This window comes from Belonocnema kinseyi, chromosome 9, assembly GCF_010883055.1.
Source record: "Belonocnema kinseyi isolate 2016_QV_RU_SX_M_011 chromosome 9, B_treatae_v1, whole genome shotgun sequence".
Taxonomy (NCBI): Eukaryota; Metazoa; Arthropoda; class Insecta; order Hymenoptera; family Cynipidae; genus Belonocnema; species Belonocnema kinseyi.
This window is the reverse complement of record NC_046665.1, coordinates 117,165,395-117,190,030: the sequence shown is the minus strand read 5'-3', so window position 1 is coordinate 117,190,030 and position 24,636 is coordinate 117,165,395. Positions and strand designations below refer to the sequence as shown.

The 24,636-nt window shown below is 35.5% G+C and overlaps 2 protein-coding genes across 2 annotated transcripts in view; both read right to left on the bottom strand.

Moving 5' to 3' along the window:
• The window catches only part of LOC117180918 (facilitated trehalose transporter Tret1-2 homolog), an 889,009-nt gene that overhangs the window by 797,121 nt on the left and 67,252 nt on the right, over nt 1-24,636 (bottom strand). The gene's annotated exons all lie outside the window — the stretch shown is intronic.
• Nucleotides 17,639-21,135, bottom strand: LOC117180712. The gene is made up of 3 exons (XM_033373200.1): nt 21,096-21,135; nt 18,016-18,343; nt 17,639-17,752 (listed from the first exon to the last, which is right to left on the bottom strand). Exons 1-3 carry the CDS (start codon nt 21,133-21,135, stop codon nt 17,698-17,700), a joined length of 423 nt encoding a protein of 140 aa, XP_033229091.1. The 3' UTR covers nt 17,639-17,697.

The window sequence follows — 24,636 nt, the reverse complement described above, 5'->3', positions numbered from 1 at the left end:
TTTGCTTATAACTTGAACTATTTGGTTCAAAGTGAAACTACTTGGTTGAAATTTAAACTGTTTGTTCAATAGTTTAACTCTTATTACAAAATTCATCTTTTTGGTTAAAAATTGTCTGCTGAAAATTTAAATATTCTATTTTTGGTGTAAATTATCTCTTCATTATGGGAAAATTTATATTTTTTAGTAGAAGATTTAACTATTTTTATTTCAAAATGCAACTAATTATTTTAAACTTCAACTACTTTGTTAAAAATTCATTTTTTTATTGAAAATTCAACTGCCTGGTTCAAAATCAAACTATGCTGTTTAAAATATCATTGTTTTAGTTATTAATTTATCTATTTGTTTGAAAATTAATGGATTTTATTGAAAAATTGTATTTTTTGTAGAATATTAATCTTCTGGTTTATAAATAATCTTGTCAATTAAAAGTTTAACTATTTAGTTAAAATTTAAACTGTTATTGGAAATTCATCATTTTTGTTTAAGATTTTCAACTTCAAATTTAAATATTCCATTTTAAGTTAAAATTGTTGCGTTTTTAGTTGAAAATTGATATTTTTCAGTAAAAATTTTGACTATTTATTTGAGAATTCAACTATTTGTTTGAAATTTGGTATTATTTGTAAAAATTCATTTTTATACTAAATAATGAAGCTACATCTTTGAGAGCTGAACTCTTCTGTTATTTTTTTTATTTTTATTGAATAATCATAATAAATTTTATTTAGTGGATGTCAAATAGTTTCTGGAATACATGGAATACCACCAAGTCAAAGTTTTTAACGAATTAAAACAATTCCACGAATGTAAAGAATTCGGCGAATTCACAGAATTTCACGAATCGAAAGGAATTTCACAAATTTAATGATCTTCAAGAATTCCATGAATTCAAAGAATTGCACAAATTCAAAAAATTCCACAAATTAAAATAATTCTAAAAATGTAATAAATAACACGTGAATTTTACGAATTCAAAGAACTTTTACATTTTTCATGAATGCCAAAAATTCAAATAATTCCATTTATTCAAAGAATTGCAAAAATTCAAAAAAATCCACAAATTCAAATAATTCTGAAAATTCAAATAAATTTGCAGACTCAAAGAATTTTTTAGATTCAAAAAATTCTGCAGATTTAGAGAATTCCAAAATTCGAAGAATTTAACTAGTTCAAAAAGTGCCACGTAATCAAAGAGTCAAGAAGTTTCAGGAATTCAAGGAATTCATTGAAGTCAAATATTTTTACGAATTTTGTAAATTCCACGAATTTAAAGAATTTCATGAATTCAAAGAATTGCAAAAGTGAAGAAATTCTACAAATTCAAATAATTCTGCAAATTCCAAAAATTCAAGGAATTCTACGAACTTAAAGAATTCTGCAAATTCAAAGAATTGAACAAATTTAAGGAATTTAAAAATTCAAATAATTTAACGAGTTCAAGGAATTTCATATAATCAAAAATTTTCAAGAATTCAAATAATTATTTTGGTTGAAGACTCATAATTTCAGTTGAAAATTCATTCATTGTTAAAAAATCTATCGTTTCATTAAGATAAAAATTGATCTGCTTGATTGAAAATCTAACTACTAAACTTTATTTAGTAGATTTTAAAGATCTCCTAGGATTCAAGGAATTCCACAAAGTCAAAGATTTTCACAAATGAAAAGAATTCCACGAATTAGAAGATTTCTATGAAATCCACGAATTAAAAATAATTCCACCAATTCAAAGAATTTCACGAATTCAATTAATTCCAAGAATTTCATGAGAGTAAAGAATTCCATGAATTCAAAGAATTTCACCAATTCAAAAAACTCCACGAATTCTGCAAATTTAAATAATTCAAAGAATTCTACAGATTCAAAGAATTAAAAAAGTTAATGAATCAAAAAATTGAAAGGATTAAAAAAATTCAATTATTAACACGTGAATTTTACGAATTCAAATACATTTCACGAAAATCCGAAAAATTTCAAAATTTAAAGAATTTAACGAGTTTATGGAATTCCACGTAATCAAAGATTTTCAAGAATGCAAAAGATTCCACGAATTCAAAGAATATCACGGTATCAAAAAGTGTCACGAATTTAAGGTATTCCTCGAAGTCAAATATTGTTCCAAATTTAAAGAATTCCTCGAATTCAAAGAATTTGAGAGTTGAACTTTTCCGTTAAAAATTTTTTATTTTTGTGGAAGACTCATAATTTCAGTTGAAAATTCATTCCTTGTTTAAAAATGTATCTTTTTGTTTGAAGATTTATTATTTAAGATGAAAATTGATCTGCTTGGTTGAAAATCTAACTACAAAATTTTATCTCATTGGTTAAAAATACACTTATTTTTGGTTGAAAGTCAATTCGTTCTGCTTAAATTTTAAAGGAATTTCAATATCTGAATTTCCTAACGTTCGCAGCCGAATTTTTAATAAAAGCGTTCAGATTGACCTGATAAATTTCGTCAGAGGAGTGAAAAACTGCAGAAAAATTACAAATTGAATGAAATCCAAGAATTGGAATAATTCCATTATTCCGATTATTCAAATTAAAAAATTACACAAATTAAAATAATTCTGCAAATTCAAATAATTCAAATAATTTTACAAACTCAAAGGATTTTGCAGATTTCAAGAACCCTGCAGATTCAAAGAATTCGAAAATCCGAAGAATTCCAACATTCAAAGAATTTACTGAGTTTAAGGAATTTCACGTAATCAAAGACTTTCAAGAATGCAAAAAATTCCATGAAATCAAAGAATATCTTGATATCAAAAAGTTTTACGAATTCAAGGAATTCCTCGAAGTCAAATATTTTTCCAAATTTAAAGAATTCCTCGAAATCACAGAATTTGAGAGTTGAACTCTTCCGTTAGAAATTTTTTATTTTTTTTATAGACTCATAATTCCAGATGAAAATTCATTCCTTGTTCAAAAATGTATCTTTTTGTTTGAAGATTTATTATTTAACATGAAAATTGATCTGCTTGGTTGAAAATCGAACTACTAAATTCTATCTCTTTGATTAAAAATGCAATTATTTTTGGTTGCAAGTTAATTCTTTTTGGTTAAAATGTGATCCGAGTGATAACCATTTTAAATACCTTCTAAACGGCTAAATACGGAGTTTTTGAAACGAAACATACACATACAATTCTAAGTTTTTATTATTCTGAATTTTATTATTCTGCAAAGTCAAAGAATTCTGCCAATTTAAAGAATCCAGCCTATTCAGAGATTTCTGCAAATTCAAATAATGCAAAGAATTCTATAAATTTCAAGAATTATTCAGATTCAAAGAATTCAAAAATTCAAAGAATTTAACGAATTCAATGAATAACACGTAATTGAAATTTTCGTGAATTCGAAGAATTTCACGAAATCAAGGAATTAAACGAATTCAAGAAATTTCACGTAATTAAAATTTAACGAATACAAGGAACTCCACAATATAAAACAATTTCATAATGTCTGAGTGTCTCGAATTCAAGAAATTCTAAGAACTCGAACATTTTCAGTAATTTAAAGAATTCCACGAATTAATATAGTACCAGAAATTCGAACATTTCCGTGAATTTCATCAATTAAAATAACTTCACGAATTCCACAAATTAAAATACTTCCACAAATTTAAAGAATTTTGCGAAATCCAAAAAATTTCACAAATTTAATGAAATTAATCAATTTAAATAATTCTATGACTTCAAAAGTATTGCACAAATTTAAAAAATACATATAATTCTGGAATTTCAAAGAATTCAAAGAATTCTGTAGATTCAAAAATTTAAAAAGTCAAAAAATTTAACGAATCCAATTAAATAAACACGTAAATATAAATTTTCACGAACTTAAACATTTTCGCGAAATCAAGGAATTTAACCAATGCAAAGAATTCCACGTAACTTAAATTTAACGAATTCCACGAAATCAAAGAATTCTACGATGGCAAAGAGTTTCTCGATTTCAATGCATTACCCGAATTAAAGATTTTAACGAACTCAAAGAATTCCATGAATTAAAGAATCTCAAAAATTTGAGGATTTTTTTTTTAATTCTACGAATTCAAATAATTTCATGAATTTCACAAACTTTATGAATTCCACGAATTAAAATAATTCCATGAATTCAAAGATTTGCAAAAATTCAAAAAATTGCACGAATTCAAAAATTATATATAATTTTTCAAATTCAAAGAATTTAAAGAATTCTGCACATTCAAATAATTCTGAAATTCAAAGAATTTAACGAATTCAAGGAATTCCTCGCAGTCAAAGATTTCCACGAATTCAAAGAATTTCACGTAATCAAAGAGTACCACGAATGTTACGAATTTAAAGAATTCCATGAATTCAAAGAATATAATGAATTTCACGATTTTAAGAAATTCCACGAATTCAAAGAGTTCCAGGATTTCAGAGACCTTCACTAACTAACGACACTACGAGTAACATCACTAACTAATTAGCGGAATTCATGGCCAAGAAATATACCTTTTTAATCAAATATTGGAATTTCAAACAAATTTATAAAGATTTTAACTAAATATTAGAATGTTTAAAAAGCGAGATGAATTACGAACCAAAAATATGAAACTGTACCTTTCATCCAAAAGGAGTAAACTTGAAAAAAGCGGCAAGAGTGTTTTAATTTATCATTAGGAAACTCACTAAATGTTATTGAAGTTCGTAGTTTTACTTCCACTATCTGTCGGTAACCGGCAGTCCTCATGAGCTTTTTTTGCAGTTTTTCACTCCTCTGGCCAAATTTTCTGGTGAATTCGATCGCTTCTAATAAAATTTCGACTGCATTCAGTAGAGTATTTTAGAGATTGAAGTCCTTTAAAATTTAACTTTTGATATAGTTTCAGAATAATGAAAGTTTAAAATTCTATGTGTATGTGACATTTCAAAAACTAAACGTTGAGCATTTTCGAAGGTAGTTTAAATATGGAGAAATAAACCAAATAAAAAAATGTTACGAATTCAAGGAATTCCACAAAGTCCAAGAGTTTCACGAATGCAAGGAATTCGACAAAGTCACAGATTTTCACGAATTCAAAGAATTTCACGAATTCGAAAATTTCCGTGCATTCCACGAATTGAAGTAATCCCATCAATTCAAAGAATTGCAAAAATCGAAAGAATTTCACAAATTCAAATAATTCTGCAAAGTCAAAGAATTCAGCCAATTAAAAAAATCCATCCTATTTATATATTTCTGTAAAATTTAAAGCATTCTAAAAATAAAGGAACTCTGCAGATTTAAAGAATTAAAAAACTTCAAGAATTAAACGAATTCTATGAGCAACACGTAATCAAAATTTTTCACTCAATGAATTCCACGAAATCCAAGAATTCCTCTATGTCAACGAGTGTTTCGAATTCAAAGAATTTCACGAAGTCAACGATTTTCACAAATTCAAAGAATTCCATGAATTTAAAAAATGCCAAGAATTCAAAGGATTCTACAAATTCAAGGAATTACATGAAGTTAATAAATTTAATGAACTCCACGAATTTAAAGAAATCTAACCAATTTAATGAATTTCGCGAATTTAAAGAAATTTAATCAATTCCACAAATTTAAATAATTCAATGGATTTAAAGAATTGTCCAAATTAAAAAAATTCCATGAATGCAAATAATTCTGCTAATTAAAGAATTCAAAGAATTGTGTGAAATCAAAGAATTCAAAGAATTGTTGAACACGAAGAATTCTGCAGATTGAAAAAACTGAAAAATTCTAGGAATTTAACGAATTCAATGAATTCCAAGTAATTACAATTTAACGAATTCAAGGAATTCCACGAAATCCAAGAATTTTGCGATTTTGAAGAGTTTCTTGAATCGAAGGAATTCGACGAAGTAAATTTTTTCGCGAATTCAAACAGTCCCACAAATGCAAAGAATTTTACGAATTCATAGAAATCTGATAACTTTATTGAAATGCACGAATTCAAATAATTCCATGAATTCAAAGAATTGCACAAATACCAAGAATTCATATAATTCTACAGATTCAAAGAATTCCGTCGAACAATTTAGCGAATTCTAAGAACTCCACGTAATCAAAAATTTTCACGAAATCAAAGAATTCCGCGGGATCAAAGACTACCACGATGTCAAAGAGTTTCACGGATTCAAGGAATTCCATGAATTTAAATATTTTGATGAATTCTATTAATTCAACGAATCCAAAAAATTCCAGGGTATTAAAGAATTTCACGAATTTAAGGAATTATACAGATTGGACGATTTTAAATAATTTTATGAATTCCTCGAGTTTAAAGAATTCCACGAATTTAAGGATTTTTGCAAAGTCAAAGAATCCCAAAAATTTTAGGTATTCTACAATGTTAAAGAGTTCCACAAATAAAAAGAGTTGTACGGGCGCTAACTTCAATAAAAAATTAGCTGAATTTCTGATTAAAAAAAAATGTCTTTTAACCAAATGTTGATACAAGGTGGGTCCTGGGTGTTGTTAGGTCCAACCTTGATCTACAGTGTTTTTGGGAGTCGCTGATGTTTTCCAAGGAAATCTGAAGAGGCTCTGATCGGGCGCTGGCTTGGCAAACTGTTTTGGGCCGGTAGAGACCGAGTGAAATGATGCTGCGAAGTTTTCTGCCTGGTGTCTGGTGAGGGTAGGCCGACTTCTGGGGCGCTGACCTGCCGCTGGCGAGGCGGACTAGTTTGGGCCGGTGGAAACCGAGGCCCGCTGGTGCAGTGTCGCTGGATGGTGGCGACGGCGTGATGCTGCTTGGTGATCTGATCTGCTCTCGCTGGACTAGTCAGGGGGCCGGTGGAGACCGAGGCCCAAGTGTGCAGGATTGCGGCGGCTGGACAGTGCCGCTGGACAGTGCTTGATGGTCGAGGCGCCGTCCTGGCGCGGACGTGGTTTTGTCACGGCTTGTGGGACCCGGCGCCCGCTGGTCACTGTCGCTCGCCTCAGTGGTCTGCGTTGAAGGAATCGCGAAAGACTGCTAGGCGACGGCGAATGCGCGTCTGTTTGCAGGGACGGGAACGGCGTTTTGGTTAGGACAGGGCATAGGTGTGGATTAGGAGTCCCAGGAAGAGAGAGAGAGAGATTCGCAGGGAGTATCGGGGTTGCTTGCAAGCTGACCGATCCCGTTGAGAAGAGAGAAGAGTTCGAGGGTTGCGGGGCTGTTTGCAAGCGGACCGACCACTTAAAAAGAAAAGTTCGAGGGTTACGGGGCTGTTAAAGCTGATCGTCCTCTAGCGGAGAAAAAAATTCGAGGGAAACAGGGCTGTAAAAACCTGACCGACCTCTAGTACACATTCGAGGGTGACAGGACTGTAAAAGCTGACCGACCTCCAGTAAAGATGCGAGGGTACCGGGGCTGCGAGAGCTGACCGACCTCTTAAGTGAAAGAGAGAGAAACTCCGTGGTAGGATGGATGACTAGGAATCGGGTAGGTGAGAGAGAGATAGAGAGAGAAATAGCTCGGCGGGGCTGCGAGAGCAGACCGCCACTAAGGAGGAGGGAGGAGAGGAAGTTTAAGAAAAACTATGATTTGATTTTACTTTTTACTTTACTCAAGGCTCAAGAATAAACTAATACAAAAATGTCTGGACTTTCTCCAAGGGTGTTTAGGCCTGAGAGATCGTTAGAGCGAAGTGTTTGGAGCGAGAGTGCTGAGCGAGAGTTACTTTTCGGATCGATACACCCGCCTTTTAAGCAGCGGATCCGAGAGGCTGCCGGCCGTCGGTTGGCACGGAGCTCTCGGCGAATCGCGAGAGAGGTGGAGGGGCGTTTCGGATGCCTCGGCATCCCCTTCTCCCTAGTCTGGCCGCGCGCAGACGGCAACTTTTGAAACGCACGGTAGCGTTCCGAAATTGACACTGTTTCGCAAATTGGTAACTCTTGTTAAAAGTTTTTGATTACAGAATTAAAAGTCAAAATAAAAGAGAAGTGTCACAAAACTTAAGGCACAATGTAGTATAAATGTAGTATAAATGACCAGGTGGCCTTTATGGTTTCTCTCGCCCTTTCTCCCATTGAGTGTAAGACTCACAAGGTTAGGCGAGGTCGCAAAGAGGCCATTAGAAAGCAATTAGTCTGGAAACTTGTCTCAGCTTGGGTTTACGTGAGTAAACACGAGCGGGGATTTATTCCAGAAAATTGCTTGCTGATGGCTCTCAACTCTATGGGATCGAAGTGGACTATATCAAGTCCACCCCTTTCCGGATAGACCTCGCTTAACCTACGTGAGTAAAAAAAAATTCCTGATAATATCGGGGGGGGGGGGCAAAGGAAATTAAAGTGAGTCGCGTTCCGGCGGACTCTTTACATTTAGCAGCGATATGTACAATATTTTTGGATCAAGGATGCCTTCCGACAGTCCACTAGGCTCGCATTATTTACAAAATTGGGGATGCCTTTCGGTTCTGCTGATAGCGCCTGCCTAGGCGCTATACTGGCTGTGACTGGTCCTCGGTGGGATCCCGCGTCTCCGCTCCCCGCGACTAGGTTGCGGACGGGAATCCGATCTGTTGCTGGACGTGGTTCTTCACCAGCGTCCGCTGTCTCGTCAACGGCTGTGACGAGGTTGTCTCCGCCGACGCTTTCGGCAAATCCTTCTCCGCCGACGCTTTTGGCAATAGTGGGCCCGGTCGCCTGACCGGGCAGATGGATGATGGGCTGTTCGTCTTCCATCTCGGTTGCTGCTGCTTGCGCAGGCGGCCAATGGATAGGGATGAGCACGTTCCCGTGGATCTTCTGGGCACCGTCGTCCTTCATTACCCAGTAGACGTCTCCGGAGATGTGGTCCAGTATTTGGTAGGGTCCCGAACGTCCTGGCGCTAGCTTGGCGTTGTAACCGGCAGCCTTATTCGATACCTGATGATTTGGAAGATAGGGGACTTCGGCTGGGTCCCATTCTCTAGGTCCAAGAATAGTTTGGCCAAAGAGCAGGTAGCTGGGAGTCACCCCGGTGGCGGCATTCGTTCGCCGCCGAAGGCCAAAAAGCAGATTCGGTAAGTGTTCGTCCCAAGTCCTTTGGTTCCCTTGATGTGGGCGTAATCGGAGGCCCTTCTTCGCCTCCTGATTCCGTCTTTCCGTCAGGTTAGCTCGGGGGTGGTAAGTGGGCGTGGTCCACAAGCGGCAACCCCATCGTCTGCTGGCATCTGCCCAGATGTGTCCCGTGAACCACGGACCATTGTCACTAAGGAGTCGCCGTGATATCCATATCGACTGAATACCTCGTTCTCCGAGAGCTGGACGATGCATGGGGCGTGCGAGTTTCGCATTGGGAAGGCCTCTACCCAGCGCGAGAATAAATCTGTTACCACCGGGATGTAGGCGTGGCCACGACTGGTGCGAGGATATGGTTCCATGATGTCTACTGCTACGGTACCCCATGCCTTGGTAGCGGCACGTGGTCGTTGGTGGTCCAGCTGCTTCCCTCGTATCGGCTTGCAACAGATTCACAGGTGGCATCGTGCTACATACCTGCGGATCTCTCGGCTCATCCCGGGCCAGAAGTAGAACCGTTTTATAGACCGGATGGTCTCGTCGCTACCGGGATGTCCTGCCAGGTCTCCATCGTGGTAATGCCACAGAATACGTGGTCGCAGGATCGTTGGCACCATCAGTCTCCATTGTCCATCTTCTCGATCTCGTTGCCAGAAACCCTGGGAGGTGAATTGGTCCTGTTGCACGAATGTCTCTTCCTCGGGGGTTCGGTGATGGGCCTCCTGTATCTGCTGCCAACGACGGATGTCTCGGCTGATCGCCTGGTCCTCTTGCTGCGCCTCGATGACCGACTTGTAGAGGGGATCAACGTCCACCTGACCAATGGCGCTGAGTGTAGGTCTTTGGCGGCGCTGAATGGACCCTGTTACGTGGGGGAGGTAATAGCCTCTGAATATCAGGTTCCCCTGGGGAGACCTCGTTGGGATCCGGAAATCGAGAGAGAGCATCCGGGAGCTCGTTGTCTAGGCCAAGCACATGCTCGATTCTAAAGGCGAACTCTCGTAGGAGGATGTACCAATGATGCAGCTTGTCCCTAGTGTCCTTCCGTGCGTCCAGCCAGGTCAAGGTTTTACTGTCTGTGCGTAATACGAATGGTGCTTCCTCCAGATATGGTCGGTACCTCTTGATGGTCCAGATCAAGGCTAAACACTCTTGCTCGTTACAATGGTACCTTGATTCCATCTCGGAGAATTTCGCGCTAGCGAATGAGATGATCCGCCGGTTTCCATCAGCGGCCTCCTGCATGAGGACTGCTCCCATGCTCTTAGCACTGGCATCGGTCTGCAGCACGAAGGTCAGGTTCGGATCTGGTCGGCTGAGCTGCTGTGGGTTCTGGAAGGCGAGCTTGGCCTGCTCAAACTTTTCCTGTAGTTCGCCGGTCCATTTGAAGGGTCTCTTGATTGATAGTAGGTCCGTCAGTGGAGCAAGTATTCGGGAGGGGTTTGGGATGTACTCCTTCACCCAATTGCAGAGGCCGATGAAGGACCGTAAGGTTTTACGGTTCCGTGGTGAAGGGGCATTTCGGATCGCCTCGATGTGTGCAGGCTGGGCCGTGTTCCCTTCGGTGCCGACAATGTGTCCCAAGTAGGGGAGTGATGTTTTTCCGAAGCTGCACTTCTTCGGAGCTACAGTGAGTCCATAAATGTCTAGTCCCTCCAGTACGAGGCCGAGATGTGTCAGGTGGGACTCCCAGTCGGCGGAGTAAACGAAAATGTCATCCAGGTAGGCGATGGCGAAATCTCCCCATTGTTCCGCCTGGACCTGCCGCATCAAATTCTTGAAGGTTCCGGGTGCGGCCTTGAGCCCGAAAGGCATCACCCGAAACTGGAACTGGCCGCCGCCAGGGGTAGAGAAGGCGGTGTAGGGCCGGGAACTCGGCGCCATCGGGATCTGCCAATAACCGCTCTTGAGGTCCAACGTTGAGAAAACGGCGGCGCTGTTGAGATCCTTGAGCGTCTCGTGGATACGAGGCAAACATTGTTGTGCGTCCTCGGTCTGGGTGTCCAGCCGTCGATAATCCACGCAGAAGCGGTACTCCCCATCTTTCTTACCGGCTACCACGACTGCAGAACTGAAGGGTGAAGTGGTGTGCTCTATGATGCCGTCACGCAGCATCTCTCGCACCTGCTCGTCGATGTAGTGGCGCTTCTCCTCAGAGTAACGGCGCGGTGTTTCCCGGAAAGGTTGAGGTGCAAAGCTGGCGGGGAAGTCGTGGCTGACTTCGACCTGGTCGGGTCGTGCGGAATCCTCGTAGGTGCAGGTAAGCGAACCCAAGAATATCTTCTGCCGTCCTTGAGCGCCGACGAACATGCAATTTACGCCGTGGTCATGTACCACGCGGTGCTGGCTCCGGTGGCAAGGGGGCTGTAGGTCCTTGACCTGGGCCTCGTTGATGGCGTTGCTCCGGACGTAGTTCTCTGAAGCTAGGGAGTCGACCTCGGCAGTGAATTCGTTGTTCCCCAGGTGCACCCGCACTCTGGGGAGGCTGCCTAGATCCGAATACGTGGCGCTTAGGCGCTTAGGCGCGGAAGAAGCGCCTGCTTCGGCCGCCCGGGCCTGCCCGTTTCCCGAATTCGTGGCGAATTGAGGACAGCTGCGAACGTAGTGCTCCCCGGCACAGTAATGGCATCGCAGGGGCAGGCGGGGCGCTGTCGTGGTGGCGTTAAGTTGGTTGCTGGCAGCTGTCGTTTTGTTGTTTGTAGGCTTCTTTGAGACCTCGTCGGCCTCGTCTGCTTCGGCCTGCAGGGCCCTCTCCACCAGGTCTTCGAACGATGTGATTTTTGCGGCTCGCAACACTCTTCGGATGCTCGGCTTGAGTGATTCCATAAGCAGGCCGATAACCTGCTCCTCATTGGCGGATGGGAGCATTCGAAGTGCCAGTAGGTACTTCTTCTGGAGGAAGACGCCGACGGCTTCCTTTTCTTCTTGTTCGTTGGCGTAGAGCTTTATGTGGAGCTTATTTAGTGTCGATACTCCAGCGAAGTGTTGCGTGATCAAGGACCGGAACTTGGCCCATGGTAGCGCCAGGCCGCGGTAAACCTCGTACCACTTGGCAGCCTTCTCGGTGAGACACTTGTTGACCATGCGCGACCACAGCGCATGTTCGATGGCAGCCTCGGTGAAGTAGTGCTCGCACGAGCTTAAGAAGATGTTTGGATCCTCATGATCCAATCCGGCGAATGTTGGAACTGGCACATCCGGCGTCCGGAATGCCCTGATGATGGAACGCCATTCTGTGGCGGGGGTTGGTGGTGCTGGAAGTGCCGTGTTGACTGACATTGCCGGCGGCAGTTGTTCCTCCCTCGTAATTGCCGGCGGCAGCTGTATCTCCCTTCTGATTGCTGGCGGCGTCCATACTCGTGGGATGACTACTGGATCTGTTCTGCTGCTTGGCCCTGCCAGCGGTTCAGGTTCTCTTTCGGGTTCTTGGAAAAAGACTCGATTGGAATTTCTAGTCAAACGTGGCAATGAACGGCTTCTGCCCCGTGCAGATGCTGAAACCGCTGTTCTGGCTGCGGCCTCATCGTAGGCTGCTAGTGGCGAGTTTGGTCTCTCCTGAGACCCTTCTTCGTTTTCGGCTGGTTGAGTGCTGTTGAGCGCCACTGAGTCTTGAGGTATAGAGTCAGAAACCGGAGTGCTTCTCGTGGCCATGACCCTGGGTCTGTTTGGTGTCAGGCGAGGGTAGGCCGACTGCTGGGGCGCTGACCTGGCGTTGGCGAGGCGGACTAGTTTGGGCCGGTGGAAACCGAGGCCCGCTGGTGCAGTGTCGCTGGACGGTGGCGACGTCGAGATGCTGTTTGGTGATCTGATCTGCTCTCGCGGGACTGGTTAGGGGGCCGGTGGAGACCGAGGCCCAGGTGTGCAGGATTGTGGCGGCTGCTGGATGCTGCTTGAAGATCGGGGCGCCACCCTGGCGCCGGATCTGGTGAGGGGGGGCCAGTGGAAACCGAGGCCCGTCGACGAAGGCCGCTGGACGTTGCTTGGTGGTCGAGGCGCCGTCCTGGCGCGGACGTGGTTTTGTCACGGCTGGTGGGTCCCGGTGCCCGCTGGTCACTGTCGCTCGCCTCAGTGGTCTGCGTTGAAGGAATCGCGAAAGGCTACAAGGCGACGGCGAATGCGCGTCTGTTTGCAGAGACGGGAACGGCGTTTTTGGTTAGGACGAGGCATAGGTGTGGATTAGGAGTCCCAGGAAGAAAGAGAGAGAGAGATTCGCAGGGAGTATCGGGGCTGTTTGCTAGCTGACCGATTCCGTTGAGAAGAGAGAAGAGTTCGAGGGTTGCGGGGCTGTTTGCAAGCGGACGAACCTCTTGAAAAGAAAAGTTCGAGGGTTACGGGGCTGTTAAAGCTGACCGACCTCTAGTGGAGAAAAAGATTCAAGGGAAACGGGGCTGTAAAAGCTGACCGATCTCTAGTACAGATTCGAGGGTGACGGGGCTGTAAAAGCTGACCGACCTCTAGTAAAGATGCGAGGGTACCAGGGCTGCGAGAGCTGACCGACCTCTTAGGTGAGAGAGAGAGAGAGAGAGAGAGAGAGAGAGAGAGAGACTCCGTGGTAGGATGGATGTCTAGGAATCGGGTAGGTGAGAGAGAGAGAGAGAGAGAGAGAGCAATAGCTCGGCGGGGCTACGAGAGCAGACCGCCACCAAGGAGGAGGGAGGAGAGGGAGTTTAAGAAAAATATGATTTGATTTTACTTTTTACTTTACTCAAGGCTCAAGAATAATCTAATACAAAAATGTCTGGACTTTCTCCAAGGGTGTTTAGGCCTGAGAGATCGTTAGAGCGAAGTGTTTGGAGCGAGAGTGCTGAGCGAGAGTTACTTTTCGGATCGATACACCCGCCTTTTAAGCAGCGGGTTCGAGATGCTGCCGGCCGTCGGTTGGCACGGAGCTCTCGGCGAATCGCGAGAGAGGTGGAGGGGCGTTTCGGACGCCTCGGCATCCCCTTCTCCCTAGTCTGGCCGCGCGCAGACGGCAACTTTTGAAACGCACGGTAGCGTTCCGTAATTGCCGCCGTTTCGCAAATTGGTAACTCTTGTTAAATTTTTGATTACAGAATTAAAAGTCAAAATAAAAGAGAAGTGTCACAAAACTTAAGGTACAATGTAGTATAAATGACGTGAAAATTAAAGAGAAGAAACTAAAATTACACAGAGACTTAGATAAAACGTAGAATGAAAGGGAACTTAAATTAGACATAGATCGAAGTGAAATAAAAATGAAACTTTGAATTAAACATAGAATAAAAATGAATCGAAACTTAAATTAAACATAGACCGAGACAAAAGAGACATAATAATAAAATATGAAACATAGATTGAAATAAAAAGAGAAGCAAGACAAAAATGAAACTTAAGCCTAAACATGAAAATGAAACTTAAATTAAACAAGGTTTGAATAAACATAAAATGACGGATAAATAATAAAATACAATTAACCCGGGTAAAATTATAATTAAAAGCTATGACTATGGTTAATCTCCTTTACCCGTCCCTCTCACGGGAAATCAAAAAAAGAAAAAAAGAAGTGTCGATTTATTTAATTTCAAAAATGGTTATGTCTTACGCGCAAAAGTTGGCAGCCGCTGCCGACTTTTCTTGAGATCGTATAGGAGTGAGAGAGAGAGAGAGAAGGCACTTAGGTTAATGAATCACGGTCACGCTTGCCAGGCTAGCCATGGGACGGGGAATCATTCCCATGCAGCTGCCGACCAGGTGGCCTTTATGGCTTCTCTCGCCCTTTCTCCCATTGAGTCTAAGACTCATAAGGTTAGGCGCGGTCGTAAAGAGGCCATTAGAAAGCAATTAGGCTGGAAACTTGTCCCAGCTTGGGTTTATGTGAGTAAACACGAGCGGGGATTTATTCCAGAAAATTGCTTGGTGATGGCTCTCAACTCTATGGGACCGAAGTAGACTATATCAATGTTTGAATTTTAAACAGAGTTATAAAGTTTGTAACCAAATATTAGAATTTTGAAAAAGCGAGATAAACTCCCAAACGAAAGTCGTCCTAAGATATCATAAAAACATCACAACTCGCCTTTCAAACAGCCCTACAGTCTCAAAAAACACTGATTTTGATTTAAATATCGTACATCACTCATATGCCTTAAAAGTCTTTAAGTTCATCCTGCGATTATTAATCTACCCATAAAGACTTGCCTAGCACTCTTTGTGATGTAATATACTATTTATTTAGAATATTACAGTTTATCTTTTAGGTGTGTTTAAAACAAAAGATCTATTAGAAGTAAGCCGCTGCGCTCAGGACTTTTTCCTGGAGTTGTTCACTCCTCGGGCCAAATTTTCAGGCGAATAGGAAAAATTTTTACTAAAAAAAGTTTTAGCGAACGATTTTAACTTTTTTGCAAATAGATCATTTTTTAACTAAAGTTATGAATTTTCATCTAATGAAATGAATTTTTTCAAAGTAGTTTAAATTTTAACCATGGAAATTGAGTGTTAAGAAAAAAAGACAAATTTTTAACAAAAAATATAATTGTTGATAATTAATCTAAAATATGTTTTGCAACCAAAAAATATTTTTCAGTCCAGAATAAAAAAAATTAGGCAAATTATAATTTTTTAACTATTTCTCATTTTTCCTTGTTTATTTACTTTAAGGCCATATGAATATAATTTTCCTAGGTTTTGAAATATTTTTAATCGCTTCTGAATTAAAAAAATTCCTAAGTATCTTCTATACTAACTCGAAATATTTTGAATATTGTTTCGAAATCTTCCAGATTCATTTTTAAGAATTTTGGAACTCTTTTGTAATGTTTTATAATTTGTTTGCAATATTCTCCTAAAATTAATAAAAAATAATCATTTGGAATATTCGCAGCAATCTTGAGAAAATTTTTTTATTATCTTGAAACCTTTCCAAATCTGTAAAAAACTTTAATATTTTATATAGAAATTTTGAAGAATCTATATTTCATTTTAAGTTTTTTGAAATTCAAAAAAAATTAGAATTATCTTATAAAATGATTCGTATTTTTGCTAAAATGAAATTTATAAAAGACATCAACTTTCAATCAAAAAGTTTGATTTTCAAGAAAAGAAAAAATAATTTTTAATAAAGGCGTTAATCTTTTAGCGAAATGCATGGATTATCAACGGAATAGATGAATTTTTAATAAAATAGTTTAATTTTTTACAAAATAGAGAAATTTTCAACTAATGATGAATTTTGAACAACAGCAAAAAATTAATTTTTAACAAAAATGTTTAACTTTCCATCAAGTATTTAATTCTTTAAACAGAATGTTAATTTGCAAGTAAATTGTTAGATTTTTAAGCCAAACAGATGATTTTTCTACTAGAGAATTATATTTTTTAACAGAAAATATGAATTTTCCACAAGAAAATTCAAGTTGTTGAACTGTTAACCATGTGGTAGAATTTTCAACCAAAAAGGTTATTTTCAAGTAAATTTTTTAAATTTTCAATTGATTCTCAATGGAACTTGTAATAGTTGACGTTTCAGCAAAAAGATATTTTAATTTTTGTTCAAAAACTCAAATTTTCCAACCATAATATGGAATTAAAAAATATATTAATTTTTAACCAAGAAAATTAAACTTTTGTCAATAAAATGCGTAAAATTCACATCAAATCGTCCGATTTGCAGCTAAAACTGATCCACTTTTAAAAAAAAGTAAATACTTAATTTTTTAGTTAAAAAAAATATTTTACAGTAACCACAAAAAGAATTTTTAATGAAATAATTACATTTTCAACCAACGAGGTGAATTTACCACTAAAATGACGAATCTTCACCCAAAAACATGAATTTTGAGTTTAAAGATGCATTTTTTTATCAGTGAAGAACGAATAATATTTATTTCAGTATTCAAATAATCTTTAATTTTAAAAAATGGTAAATTTCATATGTCCGCATTGTGGAAGTAAATAACTAGGTACTAAAATGCAATAAAATTCAAGTTTTTTATTTATGTTGTATATTTTGCTTCCAAAAAAGTTTGTGGTTTCTGCTGAGAAATGTAAATTATCCTAGAAAATAAAAAATTTCATAATTTTTTCTCTTTTTGTATCATGTAGGGAATTTTTTTACGTTCTCAAAGCGTTGAAACCATTTTCAATGGACGAAGTTTACGATTTATATTTTTATGTATGCGAAATACGTGTTTCTTTGATTCATATTAAAAAAATATATATTTTGCATTAAAAATTGTACTCGAAAATATTTCGGTATAATTTTTTAGTCCATAGGTTATATTTAATTAATTTCTTAATTTAATAACCGAACGGAAGAGATAAACCATTTTTTCTTCTTTCGGGTGCGAAATAACAATTTTTTTTTGCTTTGCTCAAATAATCCGATAATGATAAAAAATTATTACTTCGCAAATAAGGAGATTACGAAATAAGGAGTTTTGTTCAGGCTACTTGTTGCAATGCTATATACGGAGGTTTTGAAATAAAACATACACATAAAATTTTTAATTTTTATTCTTCTGAAATGATTCAAATTTTTACACGTATCATTAAAAACCTTTAAGTTTAAAATTATTCTAGATACAACTCAAAAGTTAAACTTTAAGGGGTTTTACTTTCTAAAATCCACTACCGTCTGCAGCCAAATTATTATTAGAAGAGTTCTTATTGTGGAAATTTTGCCAGAGGAATGAAAAACTGCAAAAAATACTCCTGAGTGCAGCTGGTGGCCGACAGACGAGTTCATCAAACAACCACATTATGCATGCGTGTTGTACGACCATTGCGCCAGGCCTCAGTGCTAGAAAATAATCGAATTTTTTTTTAATCACCTACAAAATAAACTGCAAACTTTGAAACTAATAGTATATTACATCGCAAAGAGTGTTAGACCTATCTCTATGGAGAGATCAATGCTTGCAGGACATTGAGCTTCACGTGAGAACCTGTCTAATCTTCCGAGTGATGTACGATATGGCGTTCGAAATCGGTATTTTTTTAGACTTTAGGGCTGTTTGAATTTGAATTCTATAGGTATACATATGGAATTTTTTGAAAACTTACACTTGTTGAATCACGCTGCAAATACTGTTATGAACTGAATGTGCAACTCTTAATTGATCTGCTTGTGAATCGCAGAATTTCTTTACCATGCTTTTCGATAAAAAATACATCTTCGAATCATCTCGGCACAGTCGGGATTTCTCAATATATTCATCAGTTTTAGATTTCAAGTAGGCCCAATGGTAGTAAATTTGTAATGCCTGTGGTCTAGCATATAAACCTTGTATGTGGCAAACTTCGCTGTACGCTTTTGAAGTAAGAATAACGCCAATAGGTTCCAGTACATTTACGGTTTCAGGATTTTGACCCAAAATGTTCCCAGAATAACCTGTTTGTTATAAAATTAAGAAACAAGTCATAAAATCGTTACCTCTGTACTGAAAGGTTTCAAATCATAAAAGATGGTCAAAATTTAAGAAAAATTTAAGGGTAAAAAATGATATTGCAAGATTGATTAAAACTATTTGGCAATGAAGAAACTGTTAAACATAACGTTATTAATTAACATTCAATATGTATTTTTACTTTTTAAAGTATAAAAATAGAAGAATCTGATTATAGAGAGTAAATCCCCGAGATATTATTTAACCCTTACATGCTACAACGGGTCCCAGGGACCCAGACGTATTTTTCTGAAGATTTTGTGGAATTCTTTGAATTTTTTGAATTTTTTACATTGTAGAATTCTTTGAATTCGTCGAATCCTTCAAAATCAAGGAATTGTTAGAATTCGTAGAATTTTTAAAAATCTATGAACTCCTAGAATTCTTCGAATACCTTGAACTATTTTAATGTGACGAATTCTTTGAATTGATGGAACGCTTTAAATGTGTGGAATTCTTTAAATTTGTTGAATGCTTTTAATTCAAGTAATTATTTGAATTCTTGTAATTGGTAGAAATCTATGAATTTGTGAAATTTTTTGAATTCGTTGAATTCTTTGAATTCGTTAAACTATTTAAGTTCGTGGAATTCTTTGAATTTGTGAAAATCTTTGAAATAGTGAAACTCTTTGAATTCATGGAATTTTATGAATTCAAGGAATATTTGAATTCTTTCAATTTGCATACATTTGTAGAACTCTTTGAATTTCTAGAATTATTTTAATTGCCAGAATTTTTTGAATTGATGGAACTCTTTGGATTCTTGGAATTCTTTGAATTCAAGAAATTACTTGAATTCGTGGAATTTGTAGAACTCGTATGAATTTGTGGAATTTTTTTAATTGACTCTAATTGACTCTCTGAATTCTTTGAAGTCAAGGAATTATTCGAATTCGCGGAATATTGTAGAACTCTATGATTTTTTGGAATTCTTTTATATTGTGAAATTCTTTGAATTCGTGGAATCCTTCAAATTCGAGGAATTGTTTGAATTCGTGGAGTTTGTAGAAATCTATGAGTTTGTGGAATTCATTGAATTCGTTGAACTATTTGAATTCGTGGAATTGTTTGAGTTTGTGGAAATCTTTAAAATAGTGCAACTTTTTGAATTCTGGGAATTCTATGAATATAAGGAATGATTTGAATTCTTTCAATTTGCAGTCCTTTGTAGAATTCTTTAATTTGTGAAATTATTTGAATTCTTTGAATTCTATGAATTCAAGGAGTCGTACGAGTTTGTGGAATTATTTGAATTGATAAAATTCTTTGAATTATTGGAATTTTATAAATTCAAGAAATTGCATGAATTAGTTGAATTTGCAGAAATCTATAGTTTGTGTGGAATTCTTTGAATTTGTGGAATTCTTTTACATTGTGGAATTATTTGAATTTTTGGAATTCTTTTATATTGTGGAATTCTTGGAATTCGTGGAATCCCTTAAATTCAAGCAATTTTTTGAATTCGTGGGATTTGGAGAAATCTATGAATTTGCAAAAGCCTTCGAATTTGTGGAAATCTTTGAAATAGTGGAACTCTTCGAATTCTTCGAATTCTATTAATTCAAGGAATAATTTGAATTCTTTCAATATGCAGAAATTTGTAGAATTCTTTGAATTTTTGGAATTATTTGAATCGGTAGAATTCTTTGAATTGGTGGAACTCTTAGGATCCTTATAATTCTTTGAGTTCAAGAAGTTACTTGAATTCGTGGAATTTGTAGAAATCGTATGAATTTGTGGGATTCTTTAAATGGATGAAACTCTTTGAATTCTTGGAATTCTATAAATTCGAGAAATTATTTGAATTCGTTAAATTTGCATAAATCTATGAACTTGTGGATTTCTTGGAATTCTTTGAATTTACGGAATTCTTTGCATTGAGGCGACTCTTTGAATTCTTTGAATTCAAGAAATTAATCGAATTCGTGGAATTTTGTAAAACTCTATGATTTTGGACTTCTTGAATTTGTAAAATTTTTTGAATTCATGGAATCATTTAAATTTAAGGAATTACTTAAATTCGTAGAATTTATAGAAATCTATGAATTCCTGGAATTCTTAGAATACCTTGAACTATTTTAATTTGTTGATTTCTTTGAATTTGTGGGTTTCTTTGAATTGATGGAATTATTTGGATTCGATTTATTCTATGAATTTCTAGAATTTTGTTTATTAAAGGAATTATTTAAATTATTGGAATTTGTAGAAATCCTTGAACTCGTGAAATTCTGTGAAATCTTTATATTTTTTATTGCATTGAATTTTTTGTTCGTTAAATTTGTTGAATTCCTTGAATTCTTGGAAAAATGCAATTTCCGGTTAAAAATGGAATTTTTTTATTGTACTTCAATATTTCTTGTTTGAAAATTCAACTGTGTAGTTAAAAATTAATTTTTGTAGGTTGAAAATTTAAAAGGGAAAATATGTAGGAATGTGCAGTAATTCTGAAAAATACAAAAGAATATTTGAGAAAACTTCGGAATAATGAGACCGATGGTTGAATAAACATTACACAAATTGTTTTAAAGCAGGAAAAATGATACTGATTGAAAATTGTCGACTTTCTTATAGACTTAAGATAAAATAAGATAGCAAAAAAAATATCTTTTTCAATTCGAAAAATAAAGAAGATGGAAGCAATTGAGAAATTATAAAAATTTTTAGAAAAAATATTTAATTAATATGATTTATACTCACAAATAATCAATAGGAACAACAGAGAAACTGGAAACTCCATTTTTTATTATTTTTTTAACCTAGAAAAAGCTAGAATTAAATCGTAGACAGAGCAAAATAATTTTTTTAAAGAACTGACTACCTTTTTCAGAAAAGTTTATATACCTACGTGATTTAACCCAATCAGAATACGAAAATTCGCGAATAAGCAATGATAAAACGTCAGCTTTTTATTTCATGATGAAATTGCGAAATTTTATATCACTCCTGATTACAAATTAAATATATTAATTGTGAAAGAGATATTTTTTTCTTAGAAATAATGGCATTGAAGTTCGTATAAATATTACACACATGCTTATAACAATGACTATGGAATATAATGTAAGCCTCTAAATTTTGACAAACACACAAATAAGATAAGAAAAACTCTGATAAAGTAGATCTGCAGATTTTTAATTTTAAAATATTTTACATAATTCATAACACAGTATATCCCCGAGATATTATTTATCCAAAAATTGGATAAAAACGCTACGAAAAATTGAAAACTACAATTATCTGACAGCCGATAGTTTTTATCAACAGGTGGATACAAAATTATTATTTTTATGACAATAGTCATATTTGTAACCAAAGAAATAAGTTTTAAACTAAAATGATGAATCTTGAATCGAAAGAATAAATTTTAACCAAAAAAATGAATTTTCTACCGAAAAAGGAAAAATTTTAACAAAAAAGATGAATTTTCAACAAAATAGTTGAATTTTTAAACAAATAGATGAATTTTTACCAAGAAGAATCAAAGAATTAAATAACTATAAAAAAAGATCAATTTTCGACGAAAAATAGAATAATTATGTTTTCAATTTGAAAAATTTATTTTATTATACTATATATTTATATATATATATATTTATTAAACTAATTTTTAACAAAATAAATGAATATTTACACAAATTTTGAATTTTTAAAGAAACATTCAATCTAATAGTTAAGTTTTCTACAAAAGAAATGAAATTTCAACCAACCTTGGAATAGTTAAATTTCCAGTTGAAAAATTAATTTGCAAGACAATTTTTTTCAAGAAACTGTTGAATTGGGAGAAAAAATTGTTTCAACTAAAATGATGAATCATCAACCAATTAAATGAATTTTTAACCTCAAAATTGAGTGTTGAAGTCAAAAATGAATTTCTTACCAAAAAAGTCAACTTTTCAACATAAAAGATGAATTTTCGACGAAAAATTGATTATTTATATTTTCAAATTAAGAACTCAATCTCTATTAATAAAACTATTTTTAACCAAATAAATGAATTTTTAATCAAAAAAGATAATTGTTTATGAAATACAAAAGAATTTCAAAATTTTTGAGAATAATTTTACCTAAGAGTTGAATTTTCTACCAAACATAAAATAGTTAAATTATCAAGTAAAAAATTAATTTACAAGACAAAATTTTTGAAGAAAATAATTAAATCGGTAAAAAAAGTTTTTCAACTAAAATTATGAATCATCAACAAAAAACTGAAGTTTTAATCAAATAGTTGAATTTTAAAACCAAATAATAGTTTTTTACCAAAAAAGATCAATTTTAAAGAAAATAGTTAAAATTTTTAACCAAACAGATGAGTTTTCACTAAGAAGAATTAACGAATTAAAAGTTTATAAAAAAAGATAAATTTTCAACAAAAAATCGAATAGTTATATTTCCAATTAAAAATATTAATTTTCAATAATAAAACAAAGTTTTAACAAAATAAATGAATTAACAACCAAAAAGAACAATTTTCAACCCAAAAAAAGGTAGTTTTTTTACCAAATACATTAATTTTTAAACAAATTTTGAATTTTTCAAGAAACATTCGATAAAATGGTTGAATTTTCCGTAAAAGAAGTTAATTTTCTGAAAAACATGGAATAGATCAATTTTAAGTTAAAAAATTGGGGAAAAAACGTTTTCAAATAAAATGATGAATGATCAACCAAGTTCGATTTTTAAAATTTCATTGACCGTGAAAAATGTTTTTTTATGATTCTATGGTACAAAATAAAACTTTAGACTCTCTTGATATTTTTTCGTACGACGAGCCATTATTTATGTATGGGCTCATAAACAATGTATTTTTTATAAACAAACCCTCCCCTAAAAGCCACAATTTTTAATTTATTAGCGATTACCTTTTTTTATATCCTTAATTTTACCATAAAAAATTTAATTATACTGGGTAGCACTTTCGATATCTGACCCTTATTATATTGCAGAATTCTTGGAATTTGCAGAGGTCTTGGAAATTGCAGAGTTCTTTGAATTCGCGTAATTCTTTTAATGCGGAAATTCTTTGCATTCCTGGAATTATTTAAAATCGTGAAATTTTTATAAATCTATACATTCGTGGAGTTAATTGAATTTAAATATTAATTTAATTTAATTTAAACTCTTTGACACTTTTTTGAATTCCTTGAATTCGTGGAATTCTTTGAATTTTCGGAAATTGCAGAATATTTAGAATTAGAAGAATTCTTGGTTCTTGCAGAATTCTTGGAATTTGCAGATATCTTGAAAATTGCAGAGTCTATTGAAATCGTCGAGTTCTTTGAATTTGCGGAATTCTTTCAAGTCCGGAAATTCTTTGTACTCCTGGAATTATTTAAATTCGTGGAATTTTTATAAATTTATGCATTCGCGGAAATAATTAAATTTAAATTTAATTTAATTTAAACTCTTTGACTTCTTTGAATTCCTGGTATTCTTTTAATTCGTGGAATTCTTTGAATTGTCAGGATTCTTGGAATTTCACAGTTCTTGGAATTTGCAGGGTTCTTTGAATTCGTAGAGTTCTTAGAATTCACAGAATCCGTTCAAGTCAAATTCTTTGTATTCCTGGAATTATTTGAATTCGTGGAATTTTTAGAAATCGATGCATTCGCGGAATGATTTGAATTTAAATTTAAATTTAATTAAATTGAAACTTTTCCATTTCTTAGAATTCCTTGAATTTGTGGAATTATTTTAATTTTCAGAATTTTTGGAACTTTCAGAATTCTTAGAAGTTGCAGAATTCTTGGAATTTGCAGAGGTCTTGAAACTTGCAGATTTCTTTGAATTAGCGGAATTCTTTTAAACTCGGAAATTCTCTTTATTCTTGGAATTATTTTAATTCGTGCAATTTTTATAAATGTATGCATTCGCGAAATGAATTGAATTAAAATTTAAATTTACTTCAATTTAAACTCTTTGAATTCTTAGAATTCCTTGAACTCGTAGAATTCATTGAATTTTCAGAATTCTTGGAACTTGCAAAATTCTTGGAATTTGCAGAGTATTTGGAATTTGCAGAACTCTTTAAATTTGAAAAGTTGGCTGAATTTCCAGAATGCTTTCAATGTTCAGAATTTTTGAAATATGCTGCAGTTCTTGTAATTAATGGAATTTTCTGAATTCAGGAAAAAAATTTAATTATCTGGTTATTAACTATTTTGTTGAAAATGTTCACCTCGTTAAAAATTTATCTCATATGAGAAAATATGGTATAATATAATATGAGAAAATACTGATA